The 24,350-nt window shown below is 46.4% G+C and overlaps 1 protein-coding gene across 1 annotated transcript in view; it reads right to left on the reverse strand.

The window, feature by feature from the left end:
* Nucleotides 1-5,280: 5,280 nt before the first annotated feature.
* LOC140408573 (actin-binding LIM protein 2-like) overlaps nucleotides 5,281-24,350 on the reverse strand; it is a 512,880-nt gene continuing 493,810 nt past the window's right edge. The window contains exon 20 of the mRNA XM_072495958.1: nucleotides 5,281-20,090. Coding sequence (XP_072352059.1) covers nucleotides 19,977-20,090 — 114 coding nt within the window. The 3' untranslated portion in view covers nucleotides 5,281-19,976. The remainder of the gene's footprint in view (nucleotides 20,091-24,350) is intronic.

Raw genomic sequence — 24,350 nt, forward strand, 5'->3', positions numbered from 1 at the left:
TGCCCCGAATTGGGGCGATGTTAAGTTTATGGAATGGCTGTTGGCTGCTATTCCAGAGTTGGATATGCACCTGTTGATTTTAGGGGGGCATTTTAATTGTATTTTAAATCCAAAGTTAAACCGCTCCAGGCCAGGGTCGCTGCTTCTTTCAGGAATGGCGAAGTTGTTGGCTGCATTTATGGATGAGGAGGGAGTGGTGGATCCGTGGCAGTTTGTGAGCCCAGAGGGGTAAGGAATTTTCATTTTTTTCGCCAGCCCACAAGATATACTTAAGGATTGACTTCTTCGTTATGGGTAAGACTTCGCTCCCTTAGATAACAGGTGCAGAGTATTAGGCGATAGTCATCTCGGACCACGCGCCACATTCGGGGGTTTTGAAGCTGGAGGCGGGTCAGGTGCAGCATACGGGGTAGTGGTTGGATATGGGTTTGCTGGCTACCCTGCATATCCTTTTGGGTTGTGGGAGTGAGACCCACGCAACACGGGGAGAATGTGGAACCTCCACACAGACAGTGACCCGGGCCAGGATCGAACCTGGGTCTTCGGTGCTGTGAGGCAACAGTGCTAACCATTGCGCCACCGTGCCGCCCTATGTGACAGGGAGTGATAACGGGTTGGGCGCGCCCTCCACATCGTGGGAGGCTTGAAAGCCGATGATCAGTTTGGGGGGGAGGGGGGGCGTCATTTCGTACAAGGCTCATATGGATAGGGATACAGGGCAGGTGTGCCAGGAGTTGTTGGATGAGATCTTGGTGGTGGATAGAAGGTGCAAATGCATTTTCATCTGTTATCCACGGGCCAGGTAGTGTCAGCTGTAGTGGGCAAAGGGGGCGTATGCGAGAGGGCTACTTTCTTTTTGCCCATCAGTTGAGGTGTGGGAGCCCGGTGGGGGATTGGTGTCTACCCCAGAAAAGATCAATGCGGTGTTTTGGTCCTTCTATGAGGGGCTTTATAAGTCGGGGCCGCCGGAGGACAAACAAGGGATGTTGGGTTTTTAGAGGGGTTGGAGTTTCCTCAGGTTGAGGAGGAGTTGCGGGAAGGTTTGGAAGTGCCGTTGATGTTGGATGAGGTGCGTACGACTTTGGGGAAGTTCAGACAGGGAAGTCGCTGGGGCCAGATGGGTTCCCAGTAGGGTTTTATAAGAAGTTAGTGGATCAGTTGGTCTCATTGGTGTTGGGGATGTTTAATGATTCACGGCAAGGGGTTCCCTTCTGGAGATGTTGGGTCAGTCTTCTATCTCCCCCCTTCTAAAGAAGGATAAGGATCACACGGAGTGTGGATGCAAAATTCCGAGCGAAGGGTCTGGCATTAAGGTTGGAACCGTGTCTTCCAGAGGTTGTGGGAGAGGACCAGCAGGGCTTTATAAAGGGCAGGAAGCTATTGTCTAATGTGAGGCAGCTACTTAATGTGGTTCTGGCATCTGCGGTGGTGTCAGAGCCAGAGATAATTGTGTCGTTGGACGTGGAAAAGACCTTTGATAGGGTTGAATGGGGCTACTACATGTTTAGGGTTCTGGGAAAGTTTGGTGTCAAGGGTACAGCTGTTGTACATGGCATCGTAGGCTAGTGTGCAAACTAATACCATAGGTTCGGGGCCCTTTAGGGTGTATAGAACGGCGAGGCAAGGCTATCATATGTCTCCACTGTTGTTCGCGTTGGCGATTGAACCATCAGCAATTAATTGCCTTGAGGGCCACAAACAAGTAGAGAGGGATTGTGTGGGGGGGGGGGGGGGGGGGGGAGGAAGTAGAGCACAAGGTATCTTTATACACCAATGATCTATTGTTGTAAGGGATCCGGGGACAGTGATAGGTGATATAATGGTGCAGGACTGGGCGCTGCTTCGCAAGCTGAACTTCACTGGTTTGGCGAGTAGGGTGAGGGCGGATTTGCAGAGGTGGACAGCCTTCCATTGTCTCTGGCAGGCCAGGTGCAGTTGACTAAGATGAATATCTTGCCATGATTCGTGTTCTTACTTCTGGTCTTCCTGCCTTAAACGTTTTTCCGGGAGCTGGAGTGGCTTTATATGGGCGGGGCGACCGCCTCGGATTCGGAGGGGGGTCTTACAGAGGGAGAGGCAGGTGGCGGGGTTGGTGCTGCTGAGCCTGTTACTTTACTACTGGGCGGCCAATGCGGAGAAGGTGTTGGGTTGGTTCGGGGACCAGGATGTTGTCTGGGTAAGGATGGATCATGTAAGGAGTTGTGTCTGAAAGTGTTAGCGACGGTACTCTGCCATTTGCTCCAGCGAAATATTCGTCAAATCCAGTGGTCATCCCCATATTAAAGATATGGCAGCAGCATTTGAACCTGGAGGGGGGGGGGGGGGGGGGGGGGGTGTCAAGGTGGTCCCCTATCTGTGGGAATCATTTGTTTCAGCCGGGGAAATGAGGTGCCACTTTTGGGGGTTGGATACGTAAGGGCTGGAGTGGGTAAAGGATTTATTTTTGGAGGGTTAGATTGTTGACTGGGAGGAGTTGAAGGAGAGGGAAGACCTTGGTGGGGTGGATATGTTCAGTTGCGTGATTGGGTATGGCGATCTTTACCGACAGTCCCGTTGGCACCGGCCTACTTTGCTGGATAGGATTGTTCCGTGTGTGGGGTTGGAGGAGGGCAGCACGTCCGGAATATATGGGAGGAGCAGGTCTCAGTGGAGGTGGCGAAGGCTAGGTGGGAGACGGAGCTGGACCCCATTTTGGAGGAGGAGGTGTGAAGTGAGGCTCTGTGTAGGGTGAGCACCACGTCATCCTGTGTGAGGTTAAGTTTGATACAACTCAAGGTGGTGTTCAGAGCACATCTCACCAAGGCCAGAATGAGTTGTTTTTTCAAGGGGGTTGAGGATAGATGTGAGCGGTGCTCATGTCGGCCTGCGAACCATGAGCACGTGATCTGGTCCTGCCCCAAGTTGGTGGATTTTGGGTACCTTTTTTTTAAACACCATATTGGCAATTTTAAATGTGGATTTGGAGCCCTGCCCATTAGTTTCAATATTCGGGGTGTCTGGAATTGAGGACGGGTGTGATGGCGAATGCGTTGGCTTTTGCCTTCTTGCTGGCTCGATGTGGATCCTGCTGAGTTGGAGATAGGCGGCACCGCCCAGTGCGTGGCTGGCTGACTTGATGGAGTTTTTGCATCTCAAGAAGGTTAAGTTCACGATGAGTGGAGTGATTGACGGATTCTATCGCAGATGGCATCTGTTTATGTTACATTTTAAGGATCTAGTCACTGTTAGCAGTTGGGGGGGGGGGGGGGGGGGTGGGGAGTTATATTACGTTATAGTACTATCTCGTTACTCGTTTGCTTGCTTCCAGAATGGTCTGATGGTTGATGTTCAGTAAAACTATCAGTCCTTAAATTAAGCAAATACTGTTTATTGAATAACAAATTTAAATATCTATGAGTTTGTTCATTACAACTGAAGATTAGGTAAATAAGAATAAGTATATATAATGTTTAACTACACTGGCCAACTAAGCTATATCTCTAACACTATTCACTCGTCACTCCTGATACAAAGAGGCAGGAATCTCCTCTGAGTGTAGCTTATATACATAGATCTGGTGCTGCCATCTAGTGGTTGTCTAGCACTATATTACAGATGTTAATCCTTTACATACCAGCAGATATACAGATCACTACACTAGTGAGGGGGTGGGGAGGTTCGGATTGTTGGGAGGGTTTTTGTTTTTGGCTAGTAGGGTTTGTTGAGACTGTTGATACATGCTTTATCGTTGATGTTATTATGTTACTTTTGTGTAAAATGTTAAAAACTCAATAAAAATATGTAAAGAAAACAACAAAAAATCTGTTTTAAGTTGTTATTTTACATTTATGCTTTAAGTCTTTTTAATATTATCCACATTCCTTCCTTTAATTTGTGCTTTACTCTTCTGATTGCATTTTACCCACAAACATTGAGCGGAATTCTCTGTTTTGGAGAATAGGTGTTGATGCCAGGACTGATTTGTGGTTCGAGTTCCCGTTGGGGGTGCTATTCGGAGAGTAATTCAGGACATACTAATGAGCCAGCCTTTGCTGGCAAGAATTTTGAGTAATTCCAGGTCCAGCAGCTATTCTAACCTCTGGGGCCAGAATTACCGGCAAGGAGCCTGGTAGCTGGAGCTGTTTTTAAACGCTCCACTTACCACACATTCACTGCAGCCACCAAGATGGCTCAGAGAAGACCTGCCCCCAAGGTTGGGAATCTGAGATGGACCCACAGCTCCATGCCAGTGAGGAACGGAGACCCATCCACTTCCCGAGGGTGGGCCGTAGATTCAAATCTGCCCTGCTGAATAGCGCCTGGATGGTAGTGGTAGAGGCAGTCAGTGCTGCCAGTCTCACAAGGAGGAGACAGCTGGTGATCCAGAAGGGTGGGGTCACCGGTGAGTCCTCTGCCCTGAGACGGGCAGAGAACCAGGGAAGGGTTCCAAAGGCTGCATGCAGTTGTGCTCTGGTTGGGGTGAGCGCTGCTGATTCCCTGCTTCCTCTGCAATGGGGCAGCGCTTCTGAGGAGGGCCAACACCTGGTGGGCTCCTGATTGAGCTTGGCCCTTGGTGATACAGCTGGGGTATGAAGGTGTCCAGAAGGATGAATTGGGTGGACTCTCAGGTGATCAGAGGCCTTCTGAGCATTTAAAGGACACAGGCAGCACTCTGCAGTGTGAGCAGCCAGGAGACTGTAAGTAGCACCAAAGGGGGTGTTTTTAAGACAGACTGCGGCGGTCTGAGCCAGGCCACCTTGATCTCAAGGGGGACACCCCAACTCCATGGACATGGCACCAAGTCACTACCCGCTACTGCCCCCTGGCTCTGGCAGCCATTCCCCAGCAAGCCCAACAGTTTTCAATGGTTTCAGTGTTTCTTTAGCTCCCGCTCCCCCTCCGCAGCCATGACGCCCAGTCTATGTTTGCAAATACTTGCAGTAATCCACATTTTTGAGACCTCCGCTTGAGAGGGGCGGAGCATTGCAGAACGGCGGAGGATACTGTGTCCAACCCGTGAATCACGTTTAAATGCATGCAAATGCCAGTATTGCATGCTGCTACCAGCACGGGGCACAAACCTCATTATCGTCACCAGCGAGGGACTGGAGCATGGTGCCCGTATCAGTGCATGGCGTGGGTCTCGATTTTGGTTGGACGTCCGATTCTTCGCCCGATTGCGGTTCGTATTTGTGGAGTCGCGAGGCGGAGAATTTCGCCCATTGTAAATTTGCAAAAGAAACCATTATTTTATTTCCTTGCTCACTCACAGCCAACCACAGAAAGGACAGCTCAGCATGGTTGAGGAGTTAATGATTTATTAAATAACAAACAGGATACTTTAAGTAGTGTTCAAAAGAAGAAAACAAAACTGCAAAAATAAAATAAACCACAATACAGCTGGCGTACAATGCTACAAATATGTATATTAATTTAAATATGGTGATTCTGTGATCTGCTCCACCCAATGAGGAGTGGTGTTAACAAGTTGTGCATCTCAGGAAAACATGAGCTGTGGGTTTATGATTTCCTGAGTTGTTCTTCCTTCTCAGAATACTGCATCACAATATCACTCCTATACTTTCAGCAATAACAAAGCCAGTGACCAAACATACAATCATAATTAGATTCAAATAAAATAACAGCTGTATTGGACATATGCTCAAGGCATTATATGTATTTCATTACACCTGAAGCAAGGATTTGTAAATGTCAACACCATCACAGTTACTTTAAAGCACAGCCTTTCTCTCACAATATATCCTGGTTAGTGTGATTGCAGTTTATATATCACATACAGCGAAATTATCTGGTAACAAAGACGATCTATCACACACTGCTCTTATAAACAGGGCAACTAGGGAACACAGGGTGCATAAATGTTAATAGTTTTACAGTTAAACATTAATCTGAAGCTCTCCAGTTCATGTAGTCTTCTTGGCTAGTCAGTAGGATGGTCGGGAGTTTTTCAAATTAGTCTCTGCCATTTGAATGGTTCCATTACCATCATACTAATGTCTATGTACATATTTGAAGTCACAATACATAACAACAATAAACGGTGCACCCATTAATTTTACACATAGCAACAGTCAGTTTGCCAATAAACTGAATACCAACAAATTCAATGTTAAAAATAAAAGAAAAAGCATTGATTAATTGATACAAGTATGTAATGGCATGGGATGCCTAGAAGTGAAATGCTGCTTTCACCCATTTGTGCCCCGTTCCTGGAGAACCCTACTTGGCTGCTCAATTCCTCCATCCAAAAGCTGTGTTTGACTCAGTGACATTGCACTCACTTCCAAATTCATAGGGGATAAAACATTGTTACTAATTCAATGTCCTACATGCAGGCCTCCTATCCACACGGTAGTTTCTGAAAATATGTCTGGACTTTTTGGGGAAATATCATGAAAAATCTGATTTGGCATGGAAGAGAATATTGTGATACTTTTTTTGGTTTGTGATTGCATACAGCTTAGAAGTATATAAAGTGGGCCAGCAAAGAACTCCCTGGTGGACAAATTTAATTGACTGTATTCTAATATGACTTGTATTTTTCAAATATATCTTTTCCCCCTCATTTTCATTTAATTCCCTGATGGTAGCATAGAAGTTACGATTTATATTTGAATTGCTTTAACTAATTAGAACCGAGGTACATCTTTGAATAATTCTTCTTCAAAGCAAAATTAGCAAGTAATAAAAAATATATAAGGTTACAGGAAATTAAAGATCAGCTAGAAATACCTATTCGAAACCTGAAGAGGCATATCTTTGAGCAGATACTACTTAAATAGGAGGAGATGTTGGACGGGATTCTCTGTCCCGCCAGCCACGTTTTCCGGCACAGTGCGCCCCCGCAGGCAGGGAGATTCTCTGTTTCCGCAGTCGGCCAATGGGGTTTCCCACTGTGGACCACCCCACGCCATCGGGAAACGCGGGACAGCTGGCGGCAGGGCGGAGGATCCCGCCGACAGAGAATCCCGCACGTTATTTTTCTATGGACTGATTAGTCTTCACTGCACATGGTAGTTGACAAAAGTGCTCTAAAAAACCTCAAAGCCGTTAAGAAATTAGTGCTCATAAAGCTTTAATCATAGGGTGGGATATTATGGCCCCGCCTGCTGCCAGGATCATCATGGGTCAGTAATTTGAATGCAGTGTAATGAAAAAGTCTGCTTTACTTATTATCGAGTCCTCAAGCTGAGAAGAAATAACCACTTGTTTGTACAAGTGTGCTGACTAAATGAAGTATGGAGAACAAAACAAGAAAGAAAGGCAACGATCAGAAATTTTAGATTGCTTTAATTAATTTATGTTAAGCCTGACTGCTTTCAGGTACAATGGAAACCAAAATATTTTTAGGATCAAAGTATTCAGGGCTGGATCCTCCGTTCCTGAGGCTGTGCCGGCTCAAACGGAGAATTCGCGGAAGTTTCACGACATAAAATTGGCACAAACCCCTCACCGATTCCGGTACTGGTGAGGGGCTAGCACCAGCAGTGCATGAAACGGCCGCGGATCACAGCGAAAACTGCCAGAGAATCTCTGGGTCATGTTTGGTCCTAATCAGGTGGTGTTTCAAGTGGGAGGCCCTTTCCACTGCGGGGGCGGGGGGGGGAAGGGGAAGAGAAGGGGGCGCTATCCAATGGGCATAGAGTGCCTGAAGAGGAGGGCCAATGCCCTCCCAACCCATCACAGATGACCTTACCATGTGGAGTGGGCACCACTGGCCACAGGTAAAATAATTGACCACTTTAGGGGTCCAATTGGCCGATGGGCAGGTGGGATGACAATACCTCCCTGTCACTGGTAAAATCCACCTGAGGCGGGCAGGTGACATACACTTTGCCCCTTGTGTTGCTGATTTTACACTCCCCCCACCTGCTAGCCCGCTCCTAATAGGGAGGGCACAAAAATATCTGATCCAGTAAGTCAACTCTTACTAGATCACTATAAGTCACTCATGTTCTGTCACTGGTTTTAAAGTTGCAGTTGGTATAGCCCTGTGAAGAGATCATGGATAGAACCTCCTAAGGCTTCTCACCAGCTCCCAAACCTAATAAGCTGGATATCTTCATTAATGTTAATGGATGAAAAATAGTGGACAAAGCATTGTGATGCAGAGCGATGCCAACAGCGTGGGTTCAATTTCCATTCAAGACCCAGTTGGGCTCTATGGCGTAATCGGTTTGCGCGTTCAGCTGTTAACTGAAAGGTTGGTGGTTCGAGCCCATCCTTTGTGGGCAGCACGGTGGTAGCACTGTTGCTTCACAGCGCCAGAGTCCCAGGTTCGATTCCCGGCTTGGATCATTGTCTGTGCGGAATCTGCGCGTTCTCCCTGTGTCTGTATGGATTCTTAATTACCTAACAGAACTCTTGTATAATTTCTGGCAAACCTTAAATCAGTTGCAGGATTCTCTGTCTCTGAGACTAAAGTGTTGACGCCAATGCAGAATTTGTGGACTTGCATGACAGAGAAACTGATGCTACACCTGGACCGATTCCGCTACTATTGGGGGACTAGCACCGGTGCTGCGGGGAACACAATCGATTCCAATGAAATATGGTGCGGGATTTGCCGGGTCTGTGATTGACACTTGGGAGGTTGACAAGCTGCAGCCACATATATACATTGCAATCCCCACACACACCATCCCAGCCAACAAGAGGACAGTGGTTGTGCTGGAGCGCGCCGATACAGCTGATGCGTCGGCAGGGGCCAGAGGGCACCCGGGCGGTATCCTGGGAGGACACTTATACGACCCATGGCCCTAAGTTCAAGGTGGGCTGTTAGCAGTGTGTGCAGCTGCATGACTGCCTTGCCAACTGCGGCAATATGTTCCGTGTCCTTCCACCCTGACCCCACAGCCCACCTCCTGGACACCCCCCACTACTCCCCCAGTCCTGGCAGAAGCCTCCACTAGCGGCACAACTGTCAGCAAACTATGGCGATGTTGGACACCTTCCGTACCCCCCCTCTCTCCCTCAGCAGCCGCCATGCTGGTTTCACGATTTTTAAAAACACAAGTGAACCGCGCTGTCGGAAACTCAGCCCAGTGGAGGCGGAGAATTGCAGAGACCCCGGAAAATACCGGGTCGGGCCCGCTAATGATATACAAACAGTGACTACTGTACGTGCGTTCCGGAATGCATTGAAGCCGTCGAGGTGATGGAGAATTGTAATTTGGTGTCAAAACCAATCGCCTTTCCTGATTTCGGCGTCGGCCAACGGAGAATCCCACCCCAGAACTACAAGACTAGGTATAATGACCATCTAATTTAATTTGGAAAATGGGAAATTATAGGCTGGTTAGCTTGGCTTTGGTCATTGGTAAGATTTTAGAGTCCATTATTAAGGATGGCATTGCGGAGTACTTGGAAGTGCATGATAAAATAGGACTGAGTCAGCACGTCTTCGTCAAGGGGAGGTCATTCCTGGCAAATCTATTAGAATTCTTTGAGGAGGTAATGAGGAAGTTAGACATAGGAGAGCTAGTAGATGTGATCTATATGAAATTCCAGAAGGCTTTTGTCAAGGTGCCGTACGGGAGGCTGCTAAATAAGACAAGAGCCCATGGTGTAAGGGGCAAGGTATTGGCATGGGTAGAGCAGCGATCTAAGAGAACACATGACTTGCAGCTAGGTGTCAATGTGATGTTGGACCAAGCCATGTGCAGACCTAAGAGTGTCTTGTACCCTTTACGGTTTATTTGTAAATAGTTGTTGTATTTAATAGAGCCTACACATGATTATGAAGGCTTAATCAAATGTACCAAGATATAACCAACACCATACAATATATCAGTAGAAGGATAAAACTACTGTCCTCTACAGTACTCCCTATACACTCATGACTGTGTGGCAAGATTTAACTCCAACTCAATCTATAAATTTGCAGATGATACGACTGTGGTGGGTCGCATCTCAAACAACGATGAATCAGACTACAGAAGGGAGATAAATCACTGGTTGCATGGTGTACCGAAAACAACCTCTCTCTAACTGTCGGAAAGACCAAGGAACTGATCATCGACTTCAGGAAGTGTAGCCCCTCCCCCCCCCATCTGCATCAATGGCTCTGAAGTGGAGATGGTCGATAGCTTTAAGTTCCTGGGAGTCACCATCACCAACAGTCTGTCCTGGTCCACTCACGTTGATGCAACAGTCAAGAAAGCCCAATAACGTCTCTACTTCCTACGGAAGCTAAAGAAATTCGGCATATCTGAATCGACTCTCACAAACATCTACAGATGTGCCATAGAGAGCATCCTATCCGGCTGCATCACAGCTTGGTATGGCAACTGTTCGGCCAAGATCGCATGAAAGTGCAGTGTGGTGAACTCAGTCCAATACATCACACAAACTTGCCACCCTCACATTGATTCTGTCTACACCTCCCGCTGCCTCAGGAAGGCAGACAGCATTATCAGAGACCCCTCCCACCCAGGCTTTGCCTTGGTCCAGACCCTTCCATCAGGCAGAAGGTACAGAAGTCTGAAGACCTGCACATCCAGACACAGGAACAGCATCTTCCCCACAGCTACAAGACACCTTAACCACTCCCCTCGGACTGATCTGTTCCCTGTAAGAACACTATTCATGATGCCCTTTGCTGCTCTTGCTCACATATTTGCTTTGTTTGGCCCCTTGTTCCGCACTGCAACCAATCACTGTTTGTCGATGTGCCATTTGTCAATGTACTTTGTTGATGATTCTTTTTGCCTACTATGTACGTACTGTGCATGTTCCCTCGGCCGCAGAAAAATACTTTTCACTGTACATGTGACAATAAATCAAATCCAATCAAAACCCAGAATCTCACCAAAATGCATAGACTAACAAATACTGGAGACTGAGAAAAATTCAAGAAGTATTCTGGTCTGAAAAGGAGTTCCAGAAGTAGAGGCATAGAGGAAAAATCGCTAGGAAAATGCTCCAAAGAAAGTCGTGGAAGCTGAAGGCAGAGATTTAAAATTCCTTACTGCAACAGAAGAGAACACTCCATTGAATCTCCTTTGGAAGTTCAGCTTCAGAGTGTAGAGTTGGCAGAATTTGCAAGGGTGAACTAAATCTTTTAAAATCCCATGGCTATAGCAAGTGCTGACACATCTTTAAATTAACTCAATGCCAGAAATCCGGTTTGAAAGAAACCCATTGTTAAATCCCAATCCCCGAGTTGGAGCATGAACACATATCACCAAACTGAGTGCCATAACCAGAGTTGCAGTACCCACCAAAACCAGCAAGTGCCAGAATGTCCTTCGTGTCCAAGTAAACGGCGATGCTATCTTGAAATTCAGAAAGCTCTTCAAGCAGACCCTACACTTTATCCATTGATCAGAATTCCACATTTCCAAATCAATTCAGTCTAACTCAAGGCTCAGATCAATCACATAAATCGGGACTTTGGAGGAAAAGATCTTTAAGATGTAGCATCACTTCAGGTTTAAATAAATAGAACAAGAGAAATCATTCAACATTTATTTTAATCTAAGAAGCAACAAAATACTCGAAAGAGTTCAATTCAAGAAGAAATTCCAATTACCCAGGAGATAACCGTGACACTTCCAGTGGTGGGTGTAAAAGAGAGTGACCAGCAGTCCATACAGCCTCAGGCTCCATCCCTGATGATGGTATAGCAGGTCAACACTGTAACCACTATTCCGGACAGCAGAATGCAGAGCTGAGCGAACCACAAAACTTGTCATGGGAATGCTCTTCCTCAGCCAGAGACATTGCAATGACCCACATGATGGTGGAGAAAGCCAAAGAAGTGACAAGGAGATGAGCACAATGTTTGTCCACCCCACAAGACACGGGTTAGAGTAGCAACCACCAAACAACATGACAGCCGAACAGACCTCGAGCAGTTCAACATGAGGCAATGGAAGAAGAGCATGTAAAGGTACCCAGATGACAGCTCAACCTCCAAACCAATAGAAAGGACCAGTAACGACAGAGCCAATCACTCCTCCGAAGGCAGTGCGAACAAGACATTGAATTGTTTTAAAGTCTTCAGGCCACCTGAACCTTTCAATTCAGACTTTCAATGGGGAGAGTGGGTAGCGATAATGTAGTAATAAAACTGTAAGACGTGAACACTAAATATATTGGATAAAGACTGGCGGGGGTGAAGTATAGTATAAGGGCCTGGCATATATGGTGCTGGATTCTCCATTTCAGTGGCTAAGTGCCGGCTGAAATTGAGAATTTGTGGGCGCTTTACGATGCCAATATAGGTGCCGAACCCTCACCGATTCCAGGACCTGTGAGGGGCTAGCAGCAGCGCTGGGTGAAACTCTTGGTTCCTGCACTAAAAACGGCTGGAGAATGGCCGGGTCCCTGGCCGCGCATGCGCACAACAACTACCCACAGAGGTCGCGCTATACAACATGGCGCCGACCGTGCGCGGACCCGCCCCGCCCTCCGCGACCCCACCCACCAGTCCCTACAGCCCTCGCGGAAGCCGCCCCGGCCAGCGGCACAGATTCCGGCCGAGTGTGGCTGTGCTGGACACAGTTGGGTTGCTGACCGCTCAGACCACATGTCAACTGCGCAGTCGGGAACTCGGCCCAACGGGGGTGGAGCATCGCGAGAGGGCCTGCTGGTGACGAGCCAAACCCATTGCAACAGTGTGCGGTGCGGCGACACAATGACGCCATTTTGGAGGGGGCGGAGACTCCAAAACCAGCGCTGCCCCCGATTTGGCTGTCGGAATGGATTCTCAGCCCGATCGGTGATTACAATATCGACTTTGGGCAACGGAGAATCCCACCCATCAGGTTTATGTGGGACTGAGCTTTGTACTGTCTACACAATGATGTGAGAAACACATGACCTGCACCTCAGGGTCAGCCTGGTGTTGGACAGAGCCGCGTACAGGCCGAAGCTTAGAGTCAGATCCTTGCCCGAAACCTTTACTGTACAAATGTAAATACTTCTAGTAGTTAATGAAGACAGTTCACCGATGTATGACTATGAAGATTTCATCAAACACACTGAGATGTAACCAACACCCTTCAACATTCACCAGTCTAATTATGAAATACATGTTGGGGGGGGGGAGAAGAGTAATTGACATGTGAACTGCCAGTATGCACAAGGTGATGATCTGTCTAACCAGGGTTTCTTAAAGGCACTGCTGGTGGTCACTCTGCAAAAGACCCAGGCATTATTTTGGAGACGTGGGAGAGCTTTTTTCCACTCCACAAAAATACAGGGGCCTGCACACATCTATCTCCCTCAACCTTTTCAATGCTCCCCATTACACCGAGACCCACCCTGCTGGCTAACTCAGCAGAGGACCCGTCTGACTTCCCATCCTTCCACCAGCAAATTGGTGAGGGGCAGTGGAATGCTTATTTGATTTTTGCAGCTTGATGGCTTCTTTAAAAATAAGGCTCACTTTTGGCAGAAGCGGAAAATTCATTCCCTCCCAGATGAGGCTTAGACATAACTCCCCAGTATGTAGCCACATAAACAAAACACCTGTGCTCCATCCCACCCTCTTCATTGTCATTGGTTGAAAATCCACTGCAAATCTAAAGAAATAGTTTTAAAAAATGGGAGTTATTGATTAGTCAAAAGTATAAGGCTCAGGGGCGGCACGTGGCACAATGGTTAGCATTGCTGCCTATGGCGAGGAGGACCCAGCTTTGAATCCCAGCCAAGGGTCACTGCCCGTGTGGAGTTTGCACACTCTCTCCGTGTCTGCGTGGGTTACACCCCCACAACCCAAAGATGTGCAGGGTAGGTGGATTGGCCACGCTAAATTGCCCCTTAATTTGAAAAAAATAATTGGGTACTCTAAAATTTTTTTTTAAAAAAGTATAAGGCCCTGTCTAGATATTAGGAACATTTTTCAGGTCTTCAATTCCTACCTGTCAAAGTACACAACATTTTCTGCTCTACCAGTTGCAAAAGCAAGATTAACAAGTCATTATGGCATCTGTCAAACAGAATGTACAATAGATTGGGATCAGCTCGCCAGCTGGAAATCACTCTAGGTGAGGCCTTGGCAGGAAGAAACTCCCCAAGGCCAAATAAAACGGCAAAGTGCCGTTGGATAGCAGGGTGATTCTTGGAGCTGCGGCCGCCGAGAAACACCCCGCCAAACGCGCCTGAAAGCGGACTTCATTTTAAGTCCGCTGAATCGTGCCTGTCAACTCTGTTTCTCTCTCCACATTTCAAATATTCCCTCATTAACTAGACATCACAACAAAGGAAACTTATGACTGTGCCAGGGTGGGCAGAAATTCTTAAAACACTGACCAATTAACAGTGTTAAAAATCAAATAAGAACGGCACAGCATGCCAAACATTCAGAACACTGCTGTGCAATGGTAAGGTATGTAGGTGCCTGCGGCTTCAGTGCAGTGAGATCTTAGTGGTAGGACTTTCCCAATGGCTTCAGGACCTTAATGTGGGGACCAAATGGAGATCTGTAGCCCACACTTTCTGGCAGCGAGACCAGCAAGAGCAACTTTCCCGGAGGTGATCTCCTCATTGTCAACCTCCAATCTCGCTGTGCTATTAAAGATGGCTAAGTAGGTTCCAGATGCTGCCAGCCCAATCAAAGACTGACAGCACTGGAGCCTCGGCAGCCCCATTGGGAGAGATGAGTGATCTTTAGACAGGTAGGAAACCTCAAGGATGCCTCAACATGTAGATGCCCTCAGAGACATAAAGTTAAATTAATAGTGCAGAGCAGTGAAGATGGAAGACCCCGCAGAATGTGGTGGTGGACTGTGGGAGTGGCTTTTCCTTTTTCTGGACCATCAGATTGGCATGGAACCTCCAGCCTGATGAATCCCCAGCTTGCTGCAGAGTGGCCATTTCCATTGAGCTGGCAGCCTCCCCTAGCATCCGGGCAAGGGGAGCACTCCGCTGCTGGCAAAAAACCCGATAAAGAATCCCTACTTGGGCCCTTAAATATTTAAATCCCCCCCCCCCCCTTTGTGGACCAGGCAGCCGGTCCTGGCAGTAGGAATGTGCCATAGAGCTGTCCTGGTGCTACTGCACCTATACTGCTCTCCACCCCCATCACCCTCACCGCCAGCCTCCACCCCCACCATGTCCAAGCCTCCAACCCAATCACCATGAGACCAAGAAAATTCTGCCCTCAGTCTGTGCAATATAGAGCTACACCAAACAAAAACAGGGACAGATCTCTGCCACACCTATAGTTTCAAAGATATCCTGCCTATATAAATTAACAAATAAGCACCTGTGTTATGTGAATTAGAATAGGGGGTCTTCTCATAAGTAAAGCAAAGGAAGTATTGTTTTTTGAAATGAGTCAAAACTCTGCGGGCATTTGTGCAGCATGAGTACATTCCACAAAGTCATGCCAACCAGCAAATGATGCACGGAAAAGAAATACCATTGAAATTTGAAATAACAACTTGCAGTTTCCTTTTTAAATCCCAAGCAACGAAGGTGTATTTCAGTAACCTGCCTCCGGTCTCAGACGAGCAGTATGGCAGAAAAAATACTTTGACAGCGAAAGTGATTTGGAATGCTTGCTTCTATCTCTTGCCATTTAGGTAATTGAAACTGATAGGGGTTATCACTTTCCTTTAAAAGGCAGCTTTCACTGCCATTCAGAGGGAATTAAATCTTGTGGGAAGTGAAGGCCACACACGGCAGACCTTTACTCTCTTTAATTTGTCCAATTTGTAAATGGGAAATGAATTAAAATTTGCAAAATATTGTGTTGTGGGAAATCAGATTGTGTTTGTTACTTTTCCTAATAAGCTTACAGCTCAGTCATATAACATTTAAAATATTGACATACACCCATGGGTGTCATCTCCCAAAAGGTGTTATCATTGCAAAGGTACTGTTGTTTTGAGAAGTCACATCATAACTTTGAATGTTGGGCAGCACGGTGGCGCAGTGGGTTAGCTCTGCTGCCTCACGGCGCCAAGGTCCCAGGTTCGATCCCGGCTCTGGGTCACTGTCCGTGTGGAGTTTGCACATTCTCCCCATGTTTGCGTGGGTTTCGCCCCCACAACCCAAAGATGTGCAGGTTAGGTGGATTGAACATGCTAAATTGCCGCTTAATTGGAAAAAATGAATTGGGAACTCTAAATTTAAAAAAAAAAGAACTTTGAATGTTTTGTTTGGATATTTACTATTTTGTATTGTGCACTTTAATTCATGTGAAAGGCCGATTTTTGTTTCCAATAAAATAATGCACCGGACAATTGTTTCTTAGTTTAGTTGCATTGAGTAAATAAAGTATTGGCTGCACTGACAGGTACTTTTGCTCTGTTGAGAATTATTAGCTCTGAACTTTAAATAATTTCTATGAGGCATTGGAGGAGGAAACAGACTGCAGCAATTCATCAATCATCCTACCACACACTGCTTGCCATTAAACTTACAAAGTGCTGCTATTGTAAAGTAAACAGTTTCATTATTCTATAGTTTGCCAAAGTGGCTATCTACTGCATATTCAAACCAATTGTCTATTTTTCAGTGACAGCCAACAACCAACAACCAAATTATGGCAGATGAAAAACAGCTGAAAAATTACAAAGAATATATATTCCATTGTCTAAAATTTACTCCACTGCATTTTACACAACTTAATATACATAATGTGAAATACACCTTGCAATACATATGCTATTCATTGAAAATCTATAGTAAATTATTATATTAATATGCATTTTAGACATGTGGCAACCTGTGCTATAAGGATCCATTTTGGGCGGTTCTAAGCATACTTGCTAATGGTTTACTTTTTCAACATTAGAGAAGGCAAATTATGGGCATTAAAGTATAATTATAGCTCAGTGTGCTAGTACATCTGATTCATTACTAAACACCAAGAGCCAAGCATAACTTTTCATTGAAGCTGACACGAGTATTACGGGTTAGAGGAAAATAAATGTCTATCCATACATACACACAATGAGGTGAAAATGACAGATTTGATCTATAGTCATATCTAATGCCATCAAACATGTTATTCTGTATCTATCCTGAGCTACTGAAACCCTTGACTGTTTCTGGAGTGTATCTGTTCACACTTGCTCTTGACCTATTGACAGACGTTAAATAAAAATTCTCAGGTGCATGGATTGGAGTTTTGTTGCAATGAATCTATTTCTAATTAATTGGAAACTTCAAATATCTGAAACTTACGCAGTTCCTCAAAAATAGATCCTGTGCAAAACCAATTTCTTGTGGATCACACCAATAAAAGTTGGCAAAACCTTTTTTATAGACTTTTGTATACGTGCTCATCGGTGTTAATGCAAAAGGTTTATCTAAGAATTTGCACCTACTTGGATAAATAATCTTCTGTAAATTATTTTTTGAGGTGCTGCTAGATCATGAACGTAACAGCTTTGGAAAAAAAATATAGAAAAACTCAGGCACTGAAATTCAAAACAGTTACTCCATGACTAATGGCTCTGTGATCCTGGTTGGTGGTAAAATGTTTGCATTGTGTTTACAGTTTATGTTTCTTGCATTTGTTTTTTTTAGACAAAATAAAACACCAAAGCATAACTTATACACATGTATTGTGTTAGTGCCCTTTTTAATCTGCTCTGTAAATATAAATATTTCAAAACAGTTATAAAGGGGTAATTTTATGAGTTGCTAGCTCTTAATAGGCTGAACTTCATAGGCCGCATGCCTGAAGTTTCTGCTTGTGTTGTCGGTGGGCCAGCTCCCCGCACCAGCCCAAATTTGTAAAAATGGCCCCTCCCTCCCATGCACTGCAGAAGCAATCTTTACCTTCTTGTTGTCACCCTTAAGCGCCAAAACCTTTGCAGTGAAAGATGCAGTGATCACAAGGATTTAGAACAAATCCAATCTTCTCTGCACTGAACCATAGGCACGTAACAATTCTGATTTTTCACAGTAAACTTTCAGTGCTATTGTGATGCTCGCTGTATGCATTGATTTAAAGCAAAAATAATTTATAGACAAAATTCTCAGAATTTAAAAAAAGTTGAAGTATCCAAGCATTTCATAAATTTCTGGAAGGTTTGGGCCCACATATTCCTCATCACTGAATTAAAAACAAATTTTGGGTATCTTTTTTTGTTTAACAAGGTGAGGGGCATTTGAATTGAGCATTGGAATTATTTTCCATTTCGAACACCCAGTGTCAGCATTAAGCACTTCCAGGTCAAGTATAAGACTCCTCAATGCAGCCTTATCCTATTTCTTAAGAAAACAGACACAACGCCACTGTTTCCAAAACAAGAACTGTGGCTTCTCTTTATTAGGTTGGCAATTAGTGTCGGTTTTGGGATGTGGGCCTACACACAATGAGGAGAATCAATTAAGATGGGGGCAGTCAGCGGACTGTTAATAGCAACAATTTGCATTTATATATTATCTTTAAGGTAGTAAAATATCCCATGGTGCTTCACAGGAGGGTCATCAAACAAAATTTGACATAAAACCACGTGAGGAGATATTAACACAGGTGACCAAAGAAAGTGAGTCAAAACGGAAGAGAGGCAGGGAGGCCTGGAGGGGGCACAGCGACCAATGGGGGAGTGATTAAAATGGGGGGCTGCTAAACTGGAGAGGGCGGGTTAGTTTGGAGGGGCTGGGTCATGTCAGTGGGGAATGGCAGCTGGGATTGGAGGTTGGGGGGGCTGGGAGTGGGGAGATCAGAGATCGGGGTCTGGGCCAGCTTGGAGTGGTAATGGGGTAGTGCTTTACGTGTAAGCAACTTAGCTTTTTTGCTGCAAATGTTGCATAAGGTCTATTTCTGCAGTGAGTGCTGTCGCTGGCTGCCTCAGGGCGAACTAATGCTGGGACCTGAAGCAGGTGTTAGACCTCTTGTTTGCATATGCAAACTGTTTAATATCTGCTTCAGGCATGCAAGAACATTTCCTGTTTGTCCTTACCTGACACTCAGTTGGATAAGTGCATGCCTTTCTTGGCTGCTGCTTTGGGCACTTAGGAGGCCACATGGTGCATGAAATTACATTCTGATAGAGGAAGAAACACAAATGTTTTCCATTCTCAATGCTTCATTCAAAGTTAGATGACTATTCAATGATTATTTCAAATTAAATGCAGCAACCAACATCAGTAGAATTGGCGCGGATTCTGCAGCGGTTTACTGAAAAAATATAGATGGGATCTGAATGCCATCAGTCATTAGTTGCACAAATAGCATCGATAGTCCAATCTGAGGCTGATTATAAATAGAGCCTTACAACCAAGCAATGGTCAGCTAACATATGAACTACCACGGACATTACTTCATTTGGATGCTGTTTATTTAAATTTAGACTTTGCGAGTGGTGTGTGTTTACGAAAATGTTAGTGACGTTTTAATGGACACCATAATCTCAGCGGATGCACAAGGTGCTAGCATTTTGAGTATATGCTCGTGTATAATTGAATAAAGTGCAGTATTAGCTTTGCTTTTTCTCCTGCTTCCCATCAAGCAACTCTTCCACAGGTATCAGTGAGGAGAAGTACTGATACCCATATCCATTTCTGTAAACAATCTCAAACTTTCAATGCCAGCTTTCTTCCGACCAACCAATCAATTAGCAATAATCTCCTTCGGTACCAGAGTTGCTATTTAAGGACTTGGACCTTTTAGAAAGGTGTTAACAAATTATTGCCGGGTGGAAGATTTTAAAGCATTTTTCTGATCAGGATAAAATGCACTTTGGACATTGAACCCTTTCTCGCCCTCCTTTGATAAGCAGTCCTATTATTCTATAGTTTAACTAGACAGTTATTTCTTACGGGTTTTTGGCAAACAACAATCTAAGCTTAGAGCTTAATGGATATAATACTTTGCTTTTCATGCAAGATTAGCAGAAACACAACCTCTAGGCCTGCACACATTCTCAAAACTGTTCTCATAATTCATCTGGTGATGGAATAACATACAAGTTACTCAAGTTATGAGCACAGACTTTATGTTTTTCCTGGTAGGATTTTCATTGTCATGATGGACTTTCCCTTACGAAATTTATATATTTTACTGATTAAAAGAGCCGTGCTTTTTTCTTCATGTCATTTCTCTTCCAGAGTGCGAGCCGATTAAATTCTTCGATAGTCAAACCAAACACCCGATAGAATTCCTCTGGAGACAAGTGCCGCTGGAAAAGAAATAGATATTACTGTAACTCCGCCAAAAGGAGAAAAATATATTTCTTTACAATTATTAGAAGTGATAAACAATAAATGTAGAACGGTTATAACAATTAGAAATAAAACAGCAATTTTAATGTAAAAAGATCTGGTGGGGGCGAAATTCTCCCGAAACGGCGCGATGTCCGCCGACTGGCGCCCATAACGGCGCCAATCAGACGGGCATCGCGCCGCCCCAAAGGTGCGGAATGCTCAGCATCTTTGGGGGCCGAGCCCCAACATTGAGGGGCTAGGCCGACGCCGGAGGAATTTCCGCCCCGGCAGCTGGCGGAAATGGCCTTTGGTGCCCCGCCAGCTGGCGCGGAAATGACATCTCGGGGCGGCGCATGCGCGGGAGCGGCAGCGGCCGCTGACAGTTTCTCACGCATGCGCAGTGGAGGGAGTCTCTTCCGCCTCCGCCATGGTGGAGACCGTGGCGGAGGCGGAAGGGAAAGAGTGCCCCCACGGCACAGGCCCGCCTGCGGATCGGTGGGCCCCAATCGCGGGCCAGGCCACCGTGGGGGCACCCCCCGGGGCCAGATCGCACAGCGCCCCCCCAGGACCCAAGAGCCCGCCCACGCCGCCTTGTCCTGGTGGTCAAAAGGTGGTTTAATCCACGCCGGCGGGACAATCAATTTATCGGCGGGACTTCGGCCCATTCGGGCCGGAGAATCGAGCGGGGGGGCCCGCCAACTGGCGCGGCCCAATTCCCGCCCCCGACGAATATCCGGTACCGGAGACTTTGGCAACCGGCGGGGGCGGGATTCACGGCAGCCCCCGGCGATTCTCCAACCCGGCGGGGGGTCAGAGAATGACGCCCCTGATGAGACACCTTTGGCATTAACCTGTGTTAATCTCAGACATTAACTGATAGGCATGATCAGCAATTCTTACTTGGATATTGCTTTATATCTCTTAATATTTATCTTTAATCTCAAAATAGGTAATGGCCATAAGGGATGCGATCCAACGGCCACACTGCGCCCAAAGAGTAGCTTACCGTGGTGCAGCATGGCTGCTGAAAGCTGGCAGGCCCCGCTCCCAGGATCTACCCGGCTCACCACGCCTCGCTAGATTCAACACAATCTTGCGAGACGTCGCAAAGCGAATCCTGCCTACAATGGGGGCGGGATCAATTTTGGGCAAATCTGCGTATTAGAGCGAGGCAGTAAGCCTCACTCTATTGTGCAGATTCCCGAGGTACCTGAAGCTTTGGGATTCATCCCCTTCGCCTCGGAGATCCGGGCAAGCACTGTTTCGTACTGGTCCCCACAAATGGGGACCAGACAGAACGACAATCATGGGATCTCCAAGGAGATCGGAGGCCCTCAGCTGCATGCCCTTTGGGCAGGGTGGTGTCCTGGCACTGCTGGTGCCACCTAGGCATGCTGGTTGTGCCAATGGCGTCCCAAACTCTCATTACAATGGAGGGTTCCAGCCAGCGGAGGTCCCCACTGTACAAAACGGGACTATGTGCAGCCTCGGCCGTGCTTTCCGCGATCAGGCCCCTTATTCAACATGAGTCGCGTTGAATAGCCATGTGTTTCTCAGCACTGCGAGCACTGGGAAACGCGTGGCTAAACATGGCAGCTTGCTAGGGGACTTTGTTCCCTTTTGGGAGAATCGGGCCCAAGAAGTAAATAGTTTTAAACCCTTTCTGATTAACACTGCTCCTAAGAACTGCAGAAGAAAATAATCTCCCTCTTGTCTAAAATGCACCAGTGTTGTCACTGGATTTATCTACTACATTTTTACCGAAATGTTACAGGGGGAAAAAGCTCATATGCTTTTCTCTTGGGGATAATTTTCACCTTCATCATTTGGTCAGTGAACTAGCAAAGTCTCTGGTCCACTCTAGAACTGATTTAAAATTGTGGGCTGGTTCACTGATCAATAATCACATCCCCATAAGCAGCACACTGATTGCGAGGGCAGGGAACCTAGCAAAGTGGCTGCTACTTGAAGACATTCTGCTGCATTTGGAAGGAAAAGCTGCACTTGCATAGGATGGTGAGTGGGGAAAGTGAGTTGCTGAAGCCGCTGTGAATAGGATACATGAATAGGATGGGAATAGAGGGATACGGACCCAGGAAGTGTAGAAGATTGGAGTTTAGTCGGGCAGCATGGTCGGCACGGGCTTGGAGGGCCAAAGGGCCTGTTCCTGTGCTGTACATTTCTTTGTTCTTTGTGATGGTGCTCATAGAACAAATGAACAACAGGAAGGAGGACTCCTTTCCTTTGATGGGTGGTCAGGCAAATTAGTCAGCAGCAAGGAAAAGAGGTCGTAGAGTAAACCAGTATCACCAGCATTGTACCCACAACTTGGCAGTAGTGTAGGAAACAATGTAATAACTTAATAACAATTTAATAACTTCACCAGGATTGCCAAAGTAAGGTTCTTTCTCATTTCACTCTAACTCTCTGACCAGCTGACTTTGGTTCCAGCACACTATATCCTCCCTCTTCCTGATTCCTAAACATCTTCTTGGATCACAATAGGATGGATCAATGCCTCTCCTTCTGACCGTATTCAGGCACTCAAGGCACTTCCATTTGTGTCAGGGTGTGCATTGAGACAGCCCCGCACTGATTGCTCTGCTCTGGAGACTAAGGGCTGGATTCTTCCGCCCCGTCCCTGCAAGATCACCATGGACGGGACGCAGACCATGCAAAGGTCCATTGACCTCGGGCGGGAATTTCCGGTCACTGGGCAGGCACGGTTGGAGAATCCCGCCCTAAGGGTGAATTCTCCGCCAGCGACATTCTCCATTCCACCGGCAGCGCACCCCCGACCGCATGTTTCCCGGTGGTGGTGGCCACAATGGAAAATCCCATTGGCCAGTGGCGGAACGGAGAATCCCGCTGCCAGTGATGGCTCACCGCCGAGAAACTCTCGGCTGGGAAGAGGGAGAATTCACCCCTAAGTGCTGTTGCTGGTGTAGAATTGCGAGAACTGTGCATTCCCGCCAGGAGCACCGGCAAGGAATAATTCATGTCAGGCAAATGGGCCAGCACCCACTCCACATGCAACCCCACCCCTCCCTATTCCCAGCCCCATTGACGTCTGATTCGCTGGGGTCGGGAATCACGTTCAGAGCTCGACAAGCTGGAGCAACTTTTAAGTGCTCCACTCAGCACAGACTGTCATTCCAGCCAAGAAGATGGCTGTTAAAAGACCAGCTCTAAGAATCTTGGAGTCGGAGATTGACTGAATGCTGGATGCTATTGAGGAAAAGAGGGACACACTCTTCCCCAGGGTGGGGTGTAGACTGAAGCCTGCCATCTGAACAACACCTGGATGAGGTAGGAGAGGCTGTCAGTGCTGCCAGCTTCACCAAGAGGACTGGCACACAATGCCGTAAGAAGATGGATGACCTCCTTCGAGCAGCTCAGGTGAGTAACCACATCTGTGCACCTGGCATCACTCCCATCCCTCATTCATGACATCTTCCCCAATTCCCTAAAGGCCAAGAATACCCCACCGGCCTGCATCTCCCTTACAACCCACGCTCCACAATCTCCAACACATGTATTGTCCTCTTCGGGCAGGAGCCTTGCACGCACATGCCACCAGCTACAAAGATCATAAAATTCACATCCCAGCGTCTCTGTGTCTTTTCTGTGTCCCCAAGGATAAAGTGACCCATTATTGTCCGGAGAGCCAGAAGGCGGGAGTGGGCATCCTAGATATTCGGGTTCACACCAAGATGTCTTCCTCTTTGTTCTTGTGCTCTCCTCACTGTTGCATGCCAGATTCTGCATGAGGAATGGAAATAGGGGGCAAGATTCTCCATTGGGAGACAAGGGGCAGGATTCTCTGTTTCCCCGCGCTGATTTTGATCAGAGGTTGAAAATGAAGCTTGGGCTCTTGATGACCATCATCTGACCCAATTTCTGTTAATGGATGGGGTCCCACCTCTGGAAACGCAAGCTCCAGCCGGTTAATTTGAGGTTGCCCTGAATATGTGAAGAATTGGTGCACAACCAACAGTAAGTTGATGGTTCTGTTCTCAACGTGATTCACTTTGCGATATTCTCTCGGATTAAGTATGAATGAAGTGGTGGTGGAAATAAAATAATTCACTATGACTCCTCAAGTGTTTAAGTAAAAGCTATCTTAACCATAACATTCGGTGTGGAAGCTAATCAGAACAAAATGTATTTTTTGTCTCGTATTGATCGGAACTTAACAGGATTGGGGAGAAGCAGGACAAGGGGACTTCATTCTA

This window comes from Scyliorhinus torazame, chromosome 3 (assembly GCF_047496885.1).
Source record: "Scyliorhinus torazame isolate Kashiwa2021f chromosome 3, sScyTor2.1, whole genome shotgun sequence".
In the NCBI taxonomy this organism is placed as follows: Eukaryota; Metazoa; Chordata; class Chondrichthyes; order Carcharhiniformes; family Scyliorhinidae; genus Scyliorhinus; species Scyliorhinus torazame.